This window comes from Excalfactoria chinensis, chromosome 6 (genome assembly GCF_039878825.1).
Source record: "Excalfactoria chinensis isolate bCotChi1 chromosome 6, bCotChi1.hap2, whole genome shotgun sequence".
Taxonomy (NCBI): Eukaryota; Metazoa; Chordata; class Aves; order Galliformes; family Phasianidae; genus Excalfactoria; species Excalfactoria chinensis.
In genome coordinates this window covers 22,364,492-22,379,949 of record NC_092830.1, presented here as the reverse complement: position 1 = coordinate 22,379,949, position 15,458 = coordinate 22,364,492, and the positions used below count along the sequence as shown (strand labels likewise).

General features: G+C 40.6%; 1 protein-coding gene across 1 annotated transcript; it reads left to right on the top strand.

The window, feature by feature from the left end:
- Positions 1 to 5,999: 5,999 nt before the first annotated feature.
- On the top strand, positions 6,000 to 15,398 carry ACTA2 (actin alpha 2, smooth muscle). The gene is made up of 9 exons (XM_072339671.1): positions 6,000 to 6,085; positions 8,334 to 8,505; positions 10,159 to 10,287; positions 10,690 to 10,800; positions 11,292 to 11,376; positions 11,459 to 11,620; positions 11,853 to 12,044; positions 12,998 to 13,179; positions 13,918 to 15,398. Exons 2-9 carry the CDS (start codon positions 8,377 to 8,379, stop codon positions 14,059 to 14,061), a joined length of 1,134 nt encoding a protein of 377 aa, XP_072195772.1. The 5' UTR covers positions 6,000 to 6,085; positions 8,334 to 8,376; the 3' UTR covers positions 14,062 to 15,398.
- Positions 15,399 to 15,458: the final 60 nt, after the last annotated feature.

Genomic DNA, 15,458 nt, shown 5'->3' with positions numbered 1-15,458 from the left:
ATGAAACATTAATTGCTCAGGACACAGTTCAGCCTATTGTCTTGGACTACCTGGATGGATGTGGGCTATCCAGAATTGCTGCCTAACTTTACTGCCTGTTCTTTCAGTTTCCTGCAGTGGAGATGAAATAGCCCCAGTCAATTTTACAATGCTTTGAATTCCCACGTGGCTCTTTTCTGATACAAAAAACACATGTGTTAAACATGTTTGCATTTTCTGCATTGTTTTTTACAATTATATGTAAGAGCATGTATTTCCATATAGTGGTATGCTGGTCTCAAAAGTACATTTCCTTTTTTTTCCTAAGATATTTTTAAAAATATGTGTTAATTTCACTCTTACTGGTTGTATACCTTCAGTTTATTGATATTCGATGTTCATCTTTTCATTGTGATATAGTGTTTCTCATGGAAGTTTAAAAAACAAAAAAGTTCAACTGTACTCAACTCTCAGGAGTTGTTTGTTAGTTGCATTGAGTAACTGATCCAGGAATTTGCTGTGAGGACAGGTTTCCTGGTCCTGCCTAGCAGTGACACCTAATTATGCTGCATTTGCCAGGAGCCAGGAGAAAAGAGCTGGAAGCCATGGCTGGCTCACCTGGGAGAGGTATCTACCTGCTTGGGAAAGTCTGTCTTGAGGGGAACTCCACAGTCTGCTATCAGCCAGAGCCTGCATGCAGAGAAGCTGGTCAGAAAAAAGTGAAATTCTAACACTAGAACTGGTACATTCAGTAGCGGAAAAAAATGCCCTCTAGTGGTCCTTTTCCTTGCTGCTCGCTGCGGGGGCAGCTTGAGTGGCTGATACAGGCGCTGAATATTGTGGAACTGTGATTTGACTGAACATGCAATGAATCCAACGAAAGTAGTAGCATTATGAAACCTGCTTCCAGAACATATTTTCTGATGGGAAATATCCAATCTCTCATAATGCACAAGCTCATCTTTTCTTTTGGTGTGCAAACAGTAGGGCTTCTCTTCCACATAGCTGTTTGGTTTTCTTATTGCTGCCAGCACAGGAATATGTTAATTAAGGAGCTAAGAATGTATGTGAATGAAGAGAGGAGGAAGAACCCCTGCTTTCTGCCTGCCCATGTACACATGTCATGTGGGTCTGAGTTTCTTACAAGTACAGTGCTTGCTTTTCACAGTAATGTGGTGGGAAGATGTCATTTGTATTTGAGCAAGTTTCAAGTGTGCTATCAGGGTGGTTCTGATTCTGGGGGAATCTGTTCTCTCATGACTCTTAGGGAACATGCTGGTGTAATGTTATCAGAAACCCTTGTATGCAGTGTCATTTAGGGAAGATCAGTCTTCATGAACTGTGGACTAGCTACTGAGCAGCTGCTGTGCTAAGACACAACAGGGCAGAACTCAGCCTTGGCTAGTGGCCTGAGTACTGATCCAGGATCTCTGGTGGATTTACAGCTCTTGGTACAGAGACAGTGTTCCTTTGACTGTGCTTCTGATATATTTGATGTTTTCTTTCTGACATGAGGAATGTCCACTCCAGCTGCTATTTGAGATGTGGGTGGTGCCTTGCAGATGAAACGTAGAACTTCTTTCCAGAGCAAATCATAGAGAACAATGTCTCTCCAAAACTGTGTTTAAACTGAGAAAATCTTTGGAGGAAAAAAATCTGTCGGCAGCTACTACACATGGTGATATTGATACAAACTCCTGTCTTGAGAAATCCTTCTGCTGCTCATAAGAAAGCTGGAAGGGTATAGAAAGAAAATTATCACTGTCCCCTTTCATTCTTAAAAATTTGCTTAAGATGGAAGGAAATCACAGAGACATGATATCAGCCTGGTGAAGAGGGACTCATTCTTATGGTCTGTTTATTTATCAAAGAAGGGTTGTGGCTGGGGGAGGGAGCAGTTAGCTCATTTTTACTTTGAGTATTTTCCTTTGATTTTTGAATGAGGGGCAACTTTACTTAATGTTATCATGGAGGAAGTTCTCTGTTAAGAAGATGAAGGGAAACTGAATTAAAATGCTCATCACCCCACCCTGCATGCAAGCACTTGTCCTTTACCTCTTAAACAGCACTGACAAAACTATTTTCCAAATTTTGCAGGTTGAAAACTGATGTATTTTACTGTCTTGAGAATGATTTGAGCTGTTTTGTCTTAAGATATTAGAGCCTGAAAGTGGTAGAGCAAGCCAGTCTGTGTGGCTGACAGGTAATGGTTGCTCTGACACTTTACAGATGTGCACCACATGACAGCTACAATGAATCAGGTTATTAGGACTTTCTGCTCCCTAGATCTTATTTATTCCTGGCATTCTTAAAAGGGTGGGGGAAGGGGAGGAAGAAAAGTGTAAAGCCTATCAGTGAGATAGAAGAGAGAGCCTGAAGCCAGACAAACAGAAACATTTTGGGATTCTGTTAATGCTGAGAAGATGAAAGGAATCCCCAAATAAAAGGGAGTCATAGACATATTTAGCAGTCTCATTCCTAAGCAGCCAATTAGATCTAAGCAGGAAGGTTTTCATCTGAGAAGCCGTTTTCCCTTATAAAGTAATGAGTTGTAATGTTATGAGTAAAGGAGGTACTTTTTTCCCAGTTTTCTATAGCAGTTGTGATAAAACTTCAGCTTCTGCCTTTCTTTACCAAAAAAGTATGACATCTACAAGCTAGTGCATGGCCTTTGAGCCTGAATTCCTCGGGACAGCCAGAGACTGTTTCCTAGGCAGAGCAGTACAGCTCCTGTTGGCATGCAGTCCTAAGCATATTTTCTGTTCAGATGAAAATATGTACAAGTTACTAAAAAATGAAGAACTTTTCTTAAGAAGCATGTAGCTAAGAGTTTCCACTGACATCTTGAAAGACAGACATTAAAGAAGTTTCCATTGTACATGGGAGCTTTGCTCGAAATACTACAAAGATCAGGGGAAAGTATATGGAAAAAAAGCAACAAAATTGCTTTTTCAGTTATTTTCCTTTCTCTCAGCATGTCTCTTTCCAGACATACTCCTCTGATGGACAGCATTTTGGACAGATAAACAACATGAAAACAGTTTTTGGCAATGGTTGCAGTGAAAGAAGAGAAACTTGGGGTATAAACGTACCGGGCAAATTGTACTTGTTGGTTTCTATGCAAATGAGCACTGTAAGTACTTAAAAGTAGAGAGCAAAAAGTGATGATGGAAGTGGCCTCCTCAGGGGGAGCTCGGCTGCTTTCAGAAGTGATAATTTGGTATTTGTTCTTTTTCTGGTGAAAACAGAAACATGACTGGGCTAAGCTGGTGTGTGTCTGTAGCCATAGAGGAAAGTTCAGAGATTTTATCCCCGATGCTTAGATTTGGTTCTCAGAATACTTGTTCTGCCTTGTTCTATTTAGGTTCTTACTCCTATCTCATGCCACATACATTCACTCCCCGTTTCCCACCCCTCTGGCAATGACCTATGTCGCTGAGAAGAAAGGTATAAACTATTAATGTCATTTGATTCCTCATGTGTTTTTATTTAGCAATATCTGTGATCGTATCTTAAGCAATGGAATCACTATAAAGAAAAGAAATGCCTGTATTTTGTAATGTCCCTCAAGCTGTACTGAGCTCATTTCCTTGCATAGTTTACCTGTTTGCCTGCCTTCCTTCCTGCCCCGGGACCTTCCATAGTGTAACACCCCAGAGGCAGCTGTCTGCAGAGTACTGGCTCTCCTTTGTGTGCTGGAGGCATAGTTCTGCTGTGTCCTTAGAGTTTTGCTGTGCTGCTTCTGTGTATTCACAGCTATTGCTAATTTGTCCTCTGGGCTTACTTCTCCCTTCCAGTCTGCACAGTCCTAATTCTAGCAGATACCCTGGAAGTAGTCCAGCCAAACACTATGTGTCCTCCTTGTTGTATCAATAACTGCTTTCTCAGGGTAAGCTTCTGTGTCACCTGTATTTTTCACAAGCACCCTGAAAGTTAGAATTCCCAAATCTTTGATGCCTATGACATACAAGGTATTTCAAAGTAGTATATGCTCCCTACCCATACAACAACTCCTCACAGCAACCATTGCCCCAACTGGTATTGGGATATGCACGAGGCTAAGCTGCTCTGAGTATGATGAAGTTTAACAGAGAGAAGAAACAGTGTAATATTTGCATGGCCACTGCCTCCCATGAGGTCTACAGAGATTTCCTGAAGAAGACTGTTGCCTGTATTTCTAGCTATGCAGGGGTGTTTTGTGAGCTGATTGGCAGTCCTGCTGAAGGAGCGTTTACTTGGCTTTGCAGTCTCATGCAGTCTGTACCCAATAGAACATCATCACCAGGATGGTTGGTTGTTTTTTTTATAAGTGAACCTTCTCTTGTTTAGGTCTTCACCTTAATTTGGATTCTTCTGGATGTAAAAGCCTTGGATTATTCTTTCGCCATTAATTAATGCTTTTCTCGAAATCAAATGTTACTGCAGTGAAGGGTTTTGGTGCATGAAATTCTTCTTCCCCTTGACCTGATTTGCTGATCTAATGTAGTTATGTGAAAAGTACATATTTTTTCCATCTGCTACATTTTGAATGTTGTTTGAAATGAAATTATTTATTTTTGGCTGTCATTTAAGGGCTTGTTGAAGATATGCAGGAAAGTATCTCTCTATGTCCTCTGCAGTAGATTGCTTACCTTGGTAGGTTGTGTGTTGTTGTTTTTTTAGTATCTACTATCTTTTGTGTCCAAGTGCTAAAAATTGAAATAATAAATAGCTTCTGCATGGCTCATGACCCAGCACTTGGTAACTTCTGTATCTGTGCCTCCAAGGCAGTTACATTCTTTAGAAGTTCCTTTCCTTAGAAGTTAAATTCCTTTTGGTGTCCAGTTCATAATTCTTCCTATCTGCTGTTTTTACGTGTTGCCTTGTACTCAAATCTCTGCATCAGAAGAAATCCCAGTGTTGTTGTATGGGAGATCTCTTGCATTAAGACCTCAGTTAGGCAGCACTCCATAAGCAAACACATCATGCTTCTCCCTGTTGCAGCAAGCCTCACAAAGCAAGGATTGCATTTGGATTCACGTGTCCTTCTTGGCTCATGTGCGTAGGCCATTTTTGAATTTGTAGTGGTTTAGTGATAGAGTTTAGAGATGCTAATTTCTGATCTCCAGTAATAACTCGAGGGCAATGTATTGTTGACTGTGAAAGGGCTGCTTGTGAGACACAGTCTGCCTAGAGAACAGCTGGCTGTAGACATAGAAATCCAGCCCTCTGAAAATAGCTCATACATTGAGAACCTTTGCTTTAGTTGCTAAAAATATGCTCAGGGGCAAAGCTAGCTGGAGGTTATGAAATTCAACAACTTTATTACGAATGATTTGAGACAGGAGTTTACTACTTGTGTCCATCAGTGGAGTTGACACTATGACAAAACTCTTCCACAGTTCCTGGTGCTTTGGAAATAAGCTGGTGGAGACAGGATATTGATTCTCACCCATCACAGCCTATGGGGAACCGTAACAGTCTGTTAGGAGAACATTTACACAACCTTCAAAAACCTTGCCATGAACCCTATGTAACATCAGGAATCTATTTCAGTATCCCTAAGTGAGGACCTTTTAAGTGAATTTGTGACAAAATTTGGCAGCTGTTTAGCTCACCAAAATTATTCTCATTGCTTTGGTCCAAACCTTTAACAAAAGCAAAGTGTCTCCTTAAAAACACCTTCCCTATTACAAATGTCTGCTCTTTCAGTTTTCACTGCCTCTTGGATGTAACTGTGGAGACCTGGACTTCTCTCTGTTGTTCGAAAGTATGCTCTTCCTGCCAGAGATTGTCTGCCATGGGCACACTTTTCTTGCTGCATTTTAGCAACACTCCTGACGTTCTCCAGTGTTTATCTTACACAGCTGAAAGTCTCCTCCTGTTTCATGAGCTCTGCATTGGAATGCAGTGGAAGGGACTCAGGGCCTGTGGCCACCCAGATTAGAGGTTTTTGTAATAAGGTCCCTATATGGTTTTGTTAGAGACTTCAGCTCTGTCTCTCTCGTCTCTGCTCCTTGTTTGGGAGACTGGTGGGAGGAGAAGAGCTGAAGGGGCTATATAACCCTAGTGCATTTGGATACAGTGCACCATCCTAGAGCTGCTGCCCCAGCCAAGCACTGTCAGGGTAAGTGGCACTGAACCAACAGTGTGATTTATGGTTTTCTGGATTACTTTAATTATGTAATGCCAAATGGAAGCTATTCAGGAGGATGTACTGCTGTGCTGCAGTTTGCTTAGGCATTACTTACTAGAATTGAACTGATAAAATGCTTTTAATGTCTACGCTGAGTTGTATTTGTTTTATAGCACTTTTGGAAGGGAAATGGATCTGATGATTTTGCCGATTCCACCAGCACTCCAACAGTAATAAAAAGACACAGACTGTGTAATGGCACAGCTGGAATTTAAGTGAACCCGTGTGCCCTTGGGGAGTTAGTTTTGAACAGAGTTCCTGAATGGGTGAATTTGCACTCTGTGTAGCGGTTTCTCAGCAGCTTTGCTTCAGTGCTCTTAAATCAGCTTAAACTGACATGAGTGTTTTGGAGTGTGGCTGTAAGAAGAGCTGGAAGATGCAAAATAGCAGTATCTAGTCTCATGCGATGAGGGTGCATGTATATTTGTTGCTGTCTACATGTATAAGGAACTGTGTTCTGCAAAGTGCCAAACATTTTATTAAAGGTCATGTTACACACAGTGTTCCATGTGAGGCTTGATTTGTTCTCCTGATAGCATGCTGTGGAGGCTGGGGAAGTGGATGATTATCTTTCATTGTAAAGAAGATATAAGTAAGAGGCTAAACACTGTATTAATTGCTGGGGAGAATATTCTTTTTTATTCTTCAGTGCTGAGTGACTTTTGCTGCTGGAGGATGTTACTACTGCATACCATGGCAGTCCTGAGCTGTAACTCGCTCCTTGGAAGCAGAGTGTCCTGCCTGAATGATTCAGTTTTGGTTTTTCAGCTTTTTGTACTTTATTACTAAATATGGTTTTCATTAGAGTCCACCAAGCTCAGAAATGTAGCCTTTCCTGCTCCCTCCTCCCCCCTCCCCCAAGTGGTTTTTGGCATTGCATTCTCTGCATTGGTTTGAGCAAACCCCCTGACCTCAAACTCTGTTCCAAAAACAGACGGTTGGAAAGCATATTTCCTAATTAGGAAATGGTTTGTCTAAACCACTCTGTTCATTCATGTTAGATAACAATTGTACTCCATTGACTATATGCTTAAATATAAAGAGCCTATTTTCCCAAGAGTTTAATAAATGCAAAAATTGCAACCGATTTTCCTTTCCTGGTAATAATGACAAAATATCTGGAACACATCAAGGTGGGATTTCCTTGTCTGTGCCTTCTTCTGGAAGCTACTATGCCTGTGCAGAACTGCAGCCAGCAGTGGCAGCCCTGCAGCCATGTCTTGTGGCTGTGAAGGGTCTGCAGTGAAGGGTTTGGGGGAGGCTGTCCCTGCTTGTCCACCTATGGTGGAGGCTGAATGTTGCCTAGTGCTCCTGTGCTTATCAGCCATGGCTCTCACTGACTCCACTGCTGCTTCGTCCTGTGCTTCCAGCATTCCCGTGGCAGCAGGTTTGAGTGGCTGCGTGAGGAGCCAGCTGGGCTGCAGGATGACAGCTGTCTCCTTTAGCTGCTAACACATTGCAATTTGTTGAACTCTGCATGGAAGTCCGGGCTCCCAGCTAGTCAAGTGATTCCCTGGCACACTATAAATTGTGGGCAAATAGTTCTTCTCAAGTGCTGGTATTCAGGGCTTGTTTCCATAATTGACTTTAATACAAACCCTTTAAAGCATTTTTATTACCCTTGTTATCTTCCTGTTGCCTGAGGAGAAAAGCAATTTCTGTTTTAGTGAAGCAGGGAGCCAGCATAAATTACTCTGTTATTCTATGAATGCAGCTTATTAGCTGGTTTGAAATGATGATGGAGCACATACTATGGGCAGTTTTAAAACACGTGCTGTCCTTGACTGCATTTTAAAGTCAGGTTATCATCTTTCTACATGCTTCAGTCTTGTCAGGATGATAGAGGCAGGGGGCATCATGCTGATTCTGATGCAATGGGACCTTTGTTTATGCAGCTGTCAGTCCAGCAGTCGTCTTTATCTCCCACCTACTCCCCAGCGGTGGATTTCCGTGACTCAATTTAGATAAACATTTGCTGTCTCAAAGCTGTTATTATTTGTCTGTCCATGCAGCAGGACTGGAATAGTTCTATGGGATACTTTGAATTATATCTGGTGCAAACAACCCTCCTGAGTATCAGTTCTCTTTATACCACATTCTCTGTCTTATGGGGGTACCTCACTTTTTTTTTTTTTTTTTTTTTTTTTTTCCAATTATTCTTTTTCTGTTTTTTTCATAGGGCTGTTTTCTGCTTGGAGCACCTGCAGACACTGACATAGAAGATGTGTGAGGAGGAAGACAGCACTGCCCTTGTCTGTGACAATGGGTCAGGGCTCTGTAAGGCCGGCTTTGCTGGGGATGATGCTCCAAGAGCAGTTTTCCCTTCCATCGTGGGTCGTCCCAGGCACCAGGTGATGAAGTGCTTTAGTTATTCCATACTGGGCTTGGACACGTGCCCCATCCCCAACTCTCCACCCCAGAGTTACCTTTTCCTGCATCTGGGACTAACCAGATGGCCTGAGTAACATGGTATTTACAGGCAAAATGTGTCCAGCAGCCCAAGCAGATTTGTTAGTCTTGTGAGAGGAATCCTCATTTTCTTGCACTTTCTTCTATGCTCTCTTCTCCCTGTACTTTGCATCTCCCAGAGAACTTGGTGAGTACAGACAGTTTAAAAGCAAAGAATGCCAGAGAAATATCTCCAATTTTTGACTGCTCTAAAACTGACAATAGATGAAATGCAGGAAACTAAGGGAGGAAGGAGAAGTTGTCAATTTGCTTCCTATCAACCTTCCTTCTTCTTTTAACTGTGCCACAGACAGACATCTCTCTGGGGTTTCTAGGAATTATTTTCTTTTTCTTAGTTTGTTGTTGTTGTTGTTTTTCCTAATTTATGCTTTTTTTTTTTTTTTTTTTTTAGTTTTACATTTGAGCATATGATACACTCCCATCAATTTTAATAGTTTGCAAACTGTACTTTTAGCTGAGTTGTTAAACACAAGGTTGCTAAGCCATATCAACATTAGCGAGACCTAGAGTAGCTTAGCTTGGCCATTGCAAAATAAACTGGCTGCTGGGTTTTAAAATCCACCTAATATCTTCTGTGTCACCTAAGGACATGTTGAAATGAGAAGAGATAGGCTGTAAGATGAGTCACTTTATGCACCCAGATAATAAATTTTCAAGCCATTGAGGGCAAGTGAAATATGTGCCTTTTGGTATAGCCTAATTGAATTTGGTGTAGCTTCTAATTGAAGCTTCTGAACATTACCATGATTTTTAAAAGTAAATATTCAAGTGTCATCTTCTATAGACAGGATTAATTATATTAATTGCTCAAAAATAAATCATACATTCATAACAGAAAAATATACAGCCGATTTCTAGTGTCTCTTTTTCCTGATTGTGTATTACGGAAGATATTAGACCTCTGAAGAAAGGTTCATCCCATCATAAACTGAACATTCAGGTTGTTTCCAAGATGCAACTTGTTAGAGAAGCCAAGATTTGGAGCACAAAATGACTGAAGTTCTGGTAAGAGTGTTAGGTAGTCAAAGCATCCTACAGTATACTATTTTTAACATTATTTCTAACTTAAAGCATAGAGACTACCGTACATCCAGAGTATTTTCCAACTTCCTGTCCATAGACTTGGAAAATCTGAATTGTGTATTGCCGCATTCTGGCCGTTAGATGGCACAGTGTCCCCTTCTGGTATCTTACACTTCAGCAGACAGGTCATCCCTAAGTAACAACATAAAACAAGCCTATTATTCTATTTCATCCCGATGAATTTAACATTGTACTTCTTCTGTGTGCATACAATTGAATATCATATAAAAAATGTACTTGTTTGCTGTTTACTTTAACTGTAGTGGGAAAATGAACTCAAGCAATTTGGGTTGACTTAATATTTCATTTTGGAAATTAAAGATTCTCCAGTCATTAGTATTTATGAAATATTTGGTAATCTGTATCATTGGCAGCTGAATTTATCTCAGCTGATGTAACTACTCTGTGACACCTCTCCTTGAGAGACTAACTGTATCTGTGTTATTTTACAGGGTGTGATGGTTGGTATGGGTCAAAAAGACAGCTACGTAGGTGATGAAGCTCAAAGCAAGAGAGGAATCCTGACCTTGAAATACCCCATAGAACATGGCATCATTACCAACTGGGATGACATGGAGAAGGTACATCAGTACTGAAATAATGTGCATCATTGGTAGACAATCACTTGAACAGAATGTTTAACACATTACATGGTAAATTTTAGATGAAAGTGTTGTGCTGTCAGGTGTGGTTTAATGAGAAGCTTGTTAGCAGCAAGCTGTAATTAAGCCTGTGCATTTCTATTTCCTGTTGTAAGATTCTATTTATTTTCATTAATTTGTGTGCCCTTTGAAGAAATAGATTATCATTAGCAGTGATATTTCTAACCTGAGGATGGAGTGTTTCCTTTTCCAGGTACCTTGGTAATTTCTACCAAGGCTGTAAGAACAAATGCATGCGAAACATTACTCACCATTCTGAAAGTCATGCTGAGCTGCTAGTTGATTGTATTTTTCATCTTTGCCTTCTGTCATTGTCCTTAGATCTGGCATCATTCCTTCTATAATGAGCTCCGTGTTGCACCTGAGGAGCACCCAACTCTGCTGACTGAAGCACCACTGAATCCCAAAGCCAATCGAGAGAAAATGACCCAGGTAATCTCGTCCTGCAGCTATGGTATAATTCCAAGTTTGTAGATTCAGCAGAGTGTGAACATCATCATTTCAGTTAGCTGTGATGACTTGACTGTTCTGTAGTGTGTATCTCTCAGTAAGGGAAAATAGAAAGTGCACAGTGACTCTGTATCCAATTCCTATGTTACTACATTTACTTGAGAAAGTCTCTGTATCAGTTTTGGATGTGAAAACTCCAGTCTGTCCAAGTGTTGTCACTTTCAACTTTTTTTGTGTGTGTCCAGGCCTACTGCAAAATGATCTTCAGTGTGTCTGTATTAATACATCGTAGATGTAGATCAGATACAGAGGGGTCTGAAAGGACAAACATTTGATTTAAATGTATTTTCCTCCCTTGTTATTACCAATCATCACTAAATATGAAAATCTTGTGTTTTCCCTTTTCTTTGTTGTAATGATACAACTAAGCTAAAATCCCTACTGCTAAGCTAATTATGTTAATTGCATTTCAGATTATGTTTGAGACTTTCAATGTCCCAGCCATGTATGTAGCTATTCAAGCTGTTCTTTCCTTGTATGCTTCTGGACGTACCACAGGTAGGCTTCTGGGGGTGGCACTGGTGTTCAGAACAGTTGTGTATGAGCACCTGATTGTAAATCATGTGTTATCTTCTCAAAGGGATTGTGCTTGACTCTGGGGATGGTGTCACCCACAACGTGCCCATCTACGAAGGCTACGCTTTGCCTCATGCCATCATGCGTCTGGACCTGGCTGGCCGTGATCTGACAGACTACCTCATGAAGATCCTGACAGAACGTGGCTACTCCTTTGTGACCACTGGTAAGGACGTGCTGCTAGACGAGGAGGGGAGTTGTTTAACATGCAATGTTTCTAGTGACCTTAGAAGGAATAGCAGTGGTTCTGCAGTTGTTTTATTAACAAGAAAGAATCCAACAGGGAAAAAGTGTTTTCTATGCAGGACTGGCAGAGAGGATCTGTGTAAAAATGGAGAGGATGTTGGAGAATGAAAGTGTGGCTGACTGTCATTCTAAAAGCTGAATCTTCTCAACAGCGGAGCGTGAAATTGTCCGTGATATCAAGGAGAAACTGTGTTATGTGGCCCTGGACTTTGAAAATGAGATGGCCACTGCTGCCTCTTCCTCCTCTCTGGAAAAAAGCTATGAGCTTCCTGATGGCCAAGTCATCACCATTGGAAACGAACGTTTCCGCTGTCCAGAGACTCTCTTCCAGCCGTCTTTCATTGGTAGGTTGCATGACTGTTGTGCTTTGCTGAGCTGCTCACTGGATCTCTGTTTTCTTCTGATTGTATCCCACTGCTTGCTCATTTAGACATATACCCAAGTATGTCCCAGTGCCCATTATAAAATAATCTTTCAGAACAGTACTATTAATACACTGGGAGGAACTTTATGTCAAGCAGTAAAGCAAAATGCTTTCTCAAAATAAACCCTGAGTGTTTATTTCTGGCTTTGTTCCCACACCACTTTGTATGTTATGTATTGGTTACTATGAAACTTTTGGCTGCAGAAACACTTTTCTAAATAGTATGAGGGTTATAGTCTGAATGTGCTTGCAGGGAGGGGTTAAAAAACAAGCAAACAAAAAAAAAGCACTCCTTTTATTCTACTGATAGACTGTCCCAAAATCTGAATCCAGAGTGCATCACATTTGCAGAACAAACCAATGGTCAGGGAGGCAAGCTTGCAGCAAGGTCACATAAAAATCCAGTTTGATAGAATATCAGCTCAGAAATATATTAAGTAGCTGCATACTGAGAGGCACTGGGACATATTTTGACTGTTTTATTTCTGAACTGGCTCAGTTTAAGAAAGGGGAAAAAAGGGGGAAAAAAAGTAAGAAAAAGAGAACAAATGATCCCAAGACCATATAAGAAATTCTGAGGACATACAAGGTTGTCTGCAAAAGCCTACTGGAAACTGTATTACTCCATACCCCTGGAGTTTCTTTTTAATGAGGAGCTGAGTGTGTACACAGGGGTGGCGAAGGAAGGCTGTCCCTGAAAGAGCTCCCAAGTAAATAATTCAAACAGATGCAGAACGACTTTTCATATTTGTGCAGCCTTGAAGACTGTTGTCTTCCAAAGACAAACTGCAGCTCACATTGTCTGTTCAGTGTTAACAATTTTAAGTCTGTGTACAGTGTTGCTTCCTCAGAGTTCTGCTGTCATTTCCATAGGCATGGAATCTGCTGGCATTCATGAAACCACTTACAACAGCATCATGAAGTGTGACATAGACATCAGAAAGGATCTTTATGCCAACAATGTGCTTTCTGGTGGCACTACAATGTACCCGGGCATTGCAGACAGGATGCAAAAGGAAATAACTGCTCTAGCTCCCAGCACCATGAAGATCAAGGTACAGTGCAATTATTTGTAAACTATTTGAGGAGACGTAAAAAATCCTCCAAAATCTAACAAAAAAATAACAACTCTTTACAAAAGGCTTTGTACATATTTTCAATCAAGTCTGTATGTTCTACTAAATCATCCCCTGGTAACTGGACTAGTCACCTTGGCTGCTGAAGGAAGAGAGGAGCCTTCTCTCTTCTCCCTTCCTTTCTCATGTTCTCTGCAAACTGACCTAGCAAGGCCAAGGAAAAATAGCATGGAATCAGCAACATACATTTTTGTAGAGCAGCAACTTCTTCAGCAATTTTTGACTAATGGAATTCAGGTGTAGGAAATTATGCTTCTGTCCTTGGCTTACAAGTTAAGAAAAAGACTCTAACAAGTTATTTGTCCTTCTGCTGCTTCAGCTCTCCCCCTCCTTGCTTTGCAAACATTTTTTTCAGCTGTACCACTAGGAATGTTCCATTGGTCATTCATTCTTCCAATCCACCCTGGGCTACCATTTGATGTTTGTCTCATGCCGTGACGGTGGTTGCCTCCCCTTCTATCTTTTGTGGTCATGAATGCACATACACACATATGTTGCTGTGCTGGGCAGTCTGATTCAACCAGAAGAACTAAGGGTACAAGCACAGGCTCAGGCAACAACTTTGTAACTTCATAATATAAAGCATTACTGCTTTAATAGTTTTGTGTAACAAATTCATAGCTTAACGTTGCATTTAATGGTTCCATTTCTTAACAGATCATTGCTCCTCCTGAACGGAAGTACTCCGTCTGGATTGGAGGCTCTATTCTTGCCTCCCTCTCTACCTTCCAGCAGATGTGGATCAGCAAACAGGAATATGATGAAGCTGGACCATCCATTGTTCACCGCAAATGCTTTTAGATCGCTTTATCCTTGTATGACTTTTTAGATATTACTGTGAATGTATTCAGGAAAATACATTCTTAAAATTTCATTCCATAAATCTTTCATCGTAATGGCTGGTTAATTGGATATGGTGTATTTTTTGGAATAAATTTTAAATATGCAAATGAAATTGCTGCTCCTATTTTAGAGACGCAGTTGTGGAGTTGCCATTACAGCTGGTGTGAAGCTCCATCTTGTGGTGTAAATTTGTTGCTGAGCTGTGGGCTTAGAAGTGGTACCTGTTGCCCAATGGTATCAACACCAGAAAATGCTCAGCTCCCAGCCTGCACGGTGCCAGTGTTCAGCCTTGGTATGCATTTCAGTCTGCAAGCAGAACTAGTCATGGTGTTCCCAAAGTTCTGGGCAGCACCAGAGGGGCACAGCATCTGCTTGATACCAGGATGAGCACATGCACTCTGCTTTGCAACTGCTCTGCAGAAATATTATCTGTCCACATCACTTAGCAGTTCACAGCTACTGTGCTGGAAAAGGCACTTCTTATATTCTGTGGCCCAGAAGTGTATGATGCTTGATATATCTTTTCAATGATCATTTTATTTTGTTTTATTTTTAATGGAAATTAAACCTCTCCTTCTGGGAGCATATCTAAGTTCTGATATTAGCTTGAATAGGTGACTTTGCTACTATATGTCCTCAGAATGATTGTAGCTTACGTTGTTGTGATTTTCAGCAAAGTCTAAAGGGTAATTAAGCTGGCTTAATACAATTGCTCTTCAGAAGTTTGTTTGTTTGTTTGTTTTTCTGGAGGGGAGGATGTAATGTAATCAGAGCAGATAAAATGGTTTTAGACAGTGTTCTTTTTCTATGACTTTTCTGATTCCACTTACCGTCTTAAGTACATTGAGACTGATTTTAAAAGAAGTATACGCATAAACGTTGAAGCCAATACTGCTGTCTTAGAAGTATATATAAATATATATATATATATAAATATGTTTATGACCAAAGAATAAATTGAGACAGACCTGAAAAAGGTCAGTTCTAAGGACCTTGCTACAATCCTTATTCATTAGAGTTCAGGATAAAGGATGCTATTTATTTTTGTTACTTATTTTCCTGCCTTAAACTCAACTGTTTACTTACCTCACCTACCTGTTACTCCTTACCTTTCAACCTGTAAGCTTTTTACAGCAACACCTGTTATTTACCACAGCTGCACAACTGCTGTGTTTCAGATCTTGTCCATCTTCAGATTCAGTGCATATTCCAAACTCTTTTGTACTAACCTTATTATTTAAAGTCTAGGTCATCTAGGTTCTTGGAACAGATACTAAATAAACTCTTATAAGAGCAAATACCTTTGTATGGTTCTTCCTTCTAACTCTAGATAGAACTTTTTTACCTAACTCTAG

Coding starts and splice junctions, on each gene's coding strand:
- ACTA2 (XM_072339671.1), top strand. CDS start 8,377: ATGTGTGAGGAGGAAGACAGCACTGCCCTTGTCTGTGACAATGGGTCA. Junction 11,377..11,458: donor TGCTTCTGGACGTACCACAG/GTAGGCTTCTGG, acceptor ATCTTCTCAAAG/GGATTGTGCTTGACTCTGGG. Junction 12,045..12,997: donor CTTCCAGCCGTCTTTCATTG/GTAGGTTGCATG, acceptor TCATTTCCATAG/GCATGGAATCTGCTGGCATT.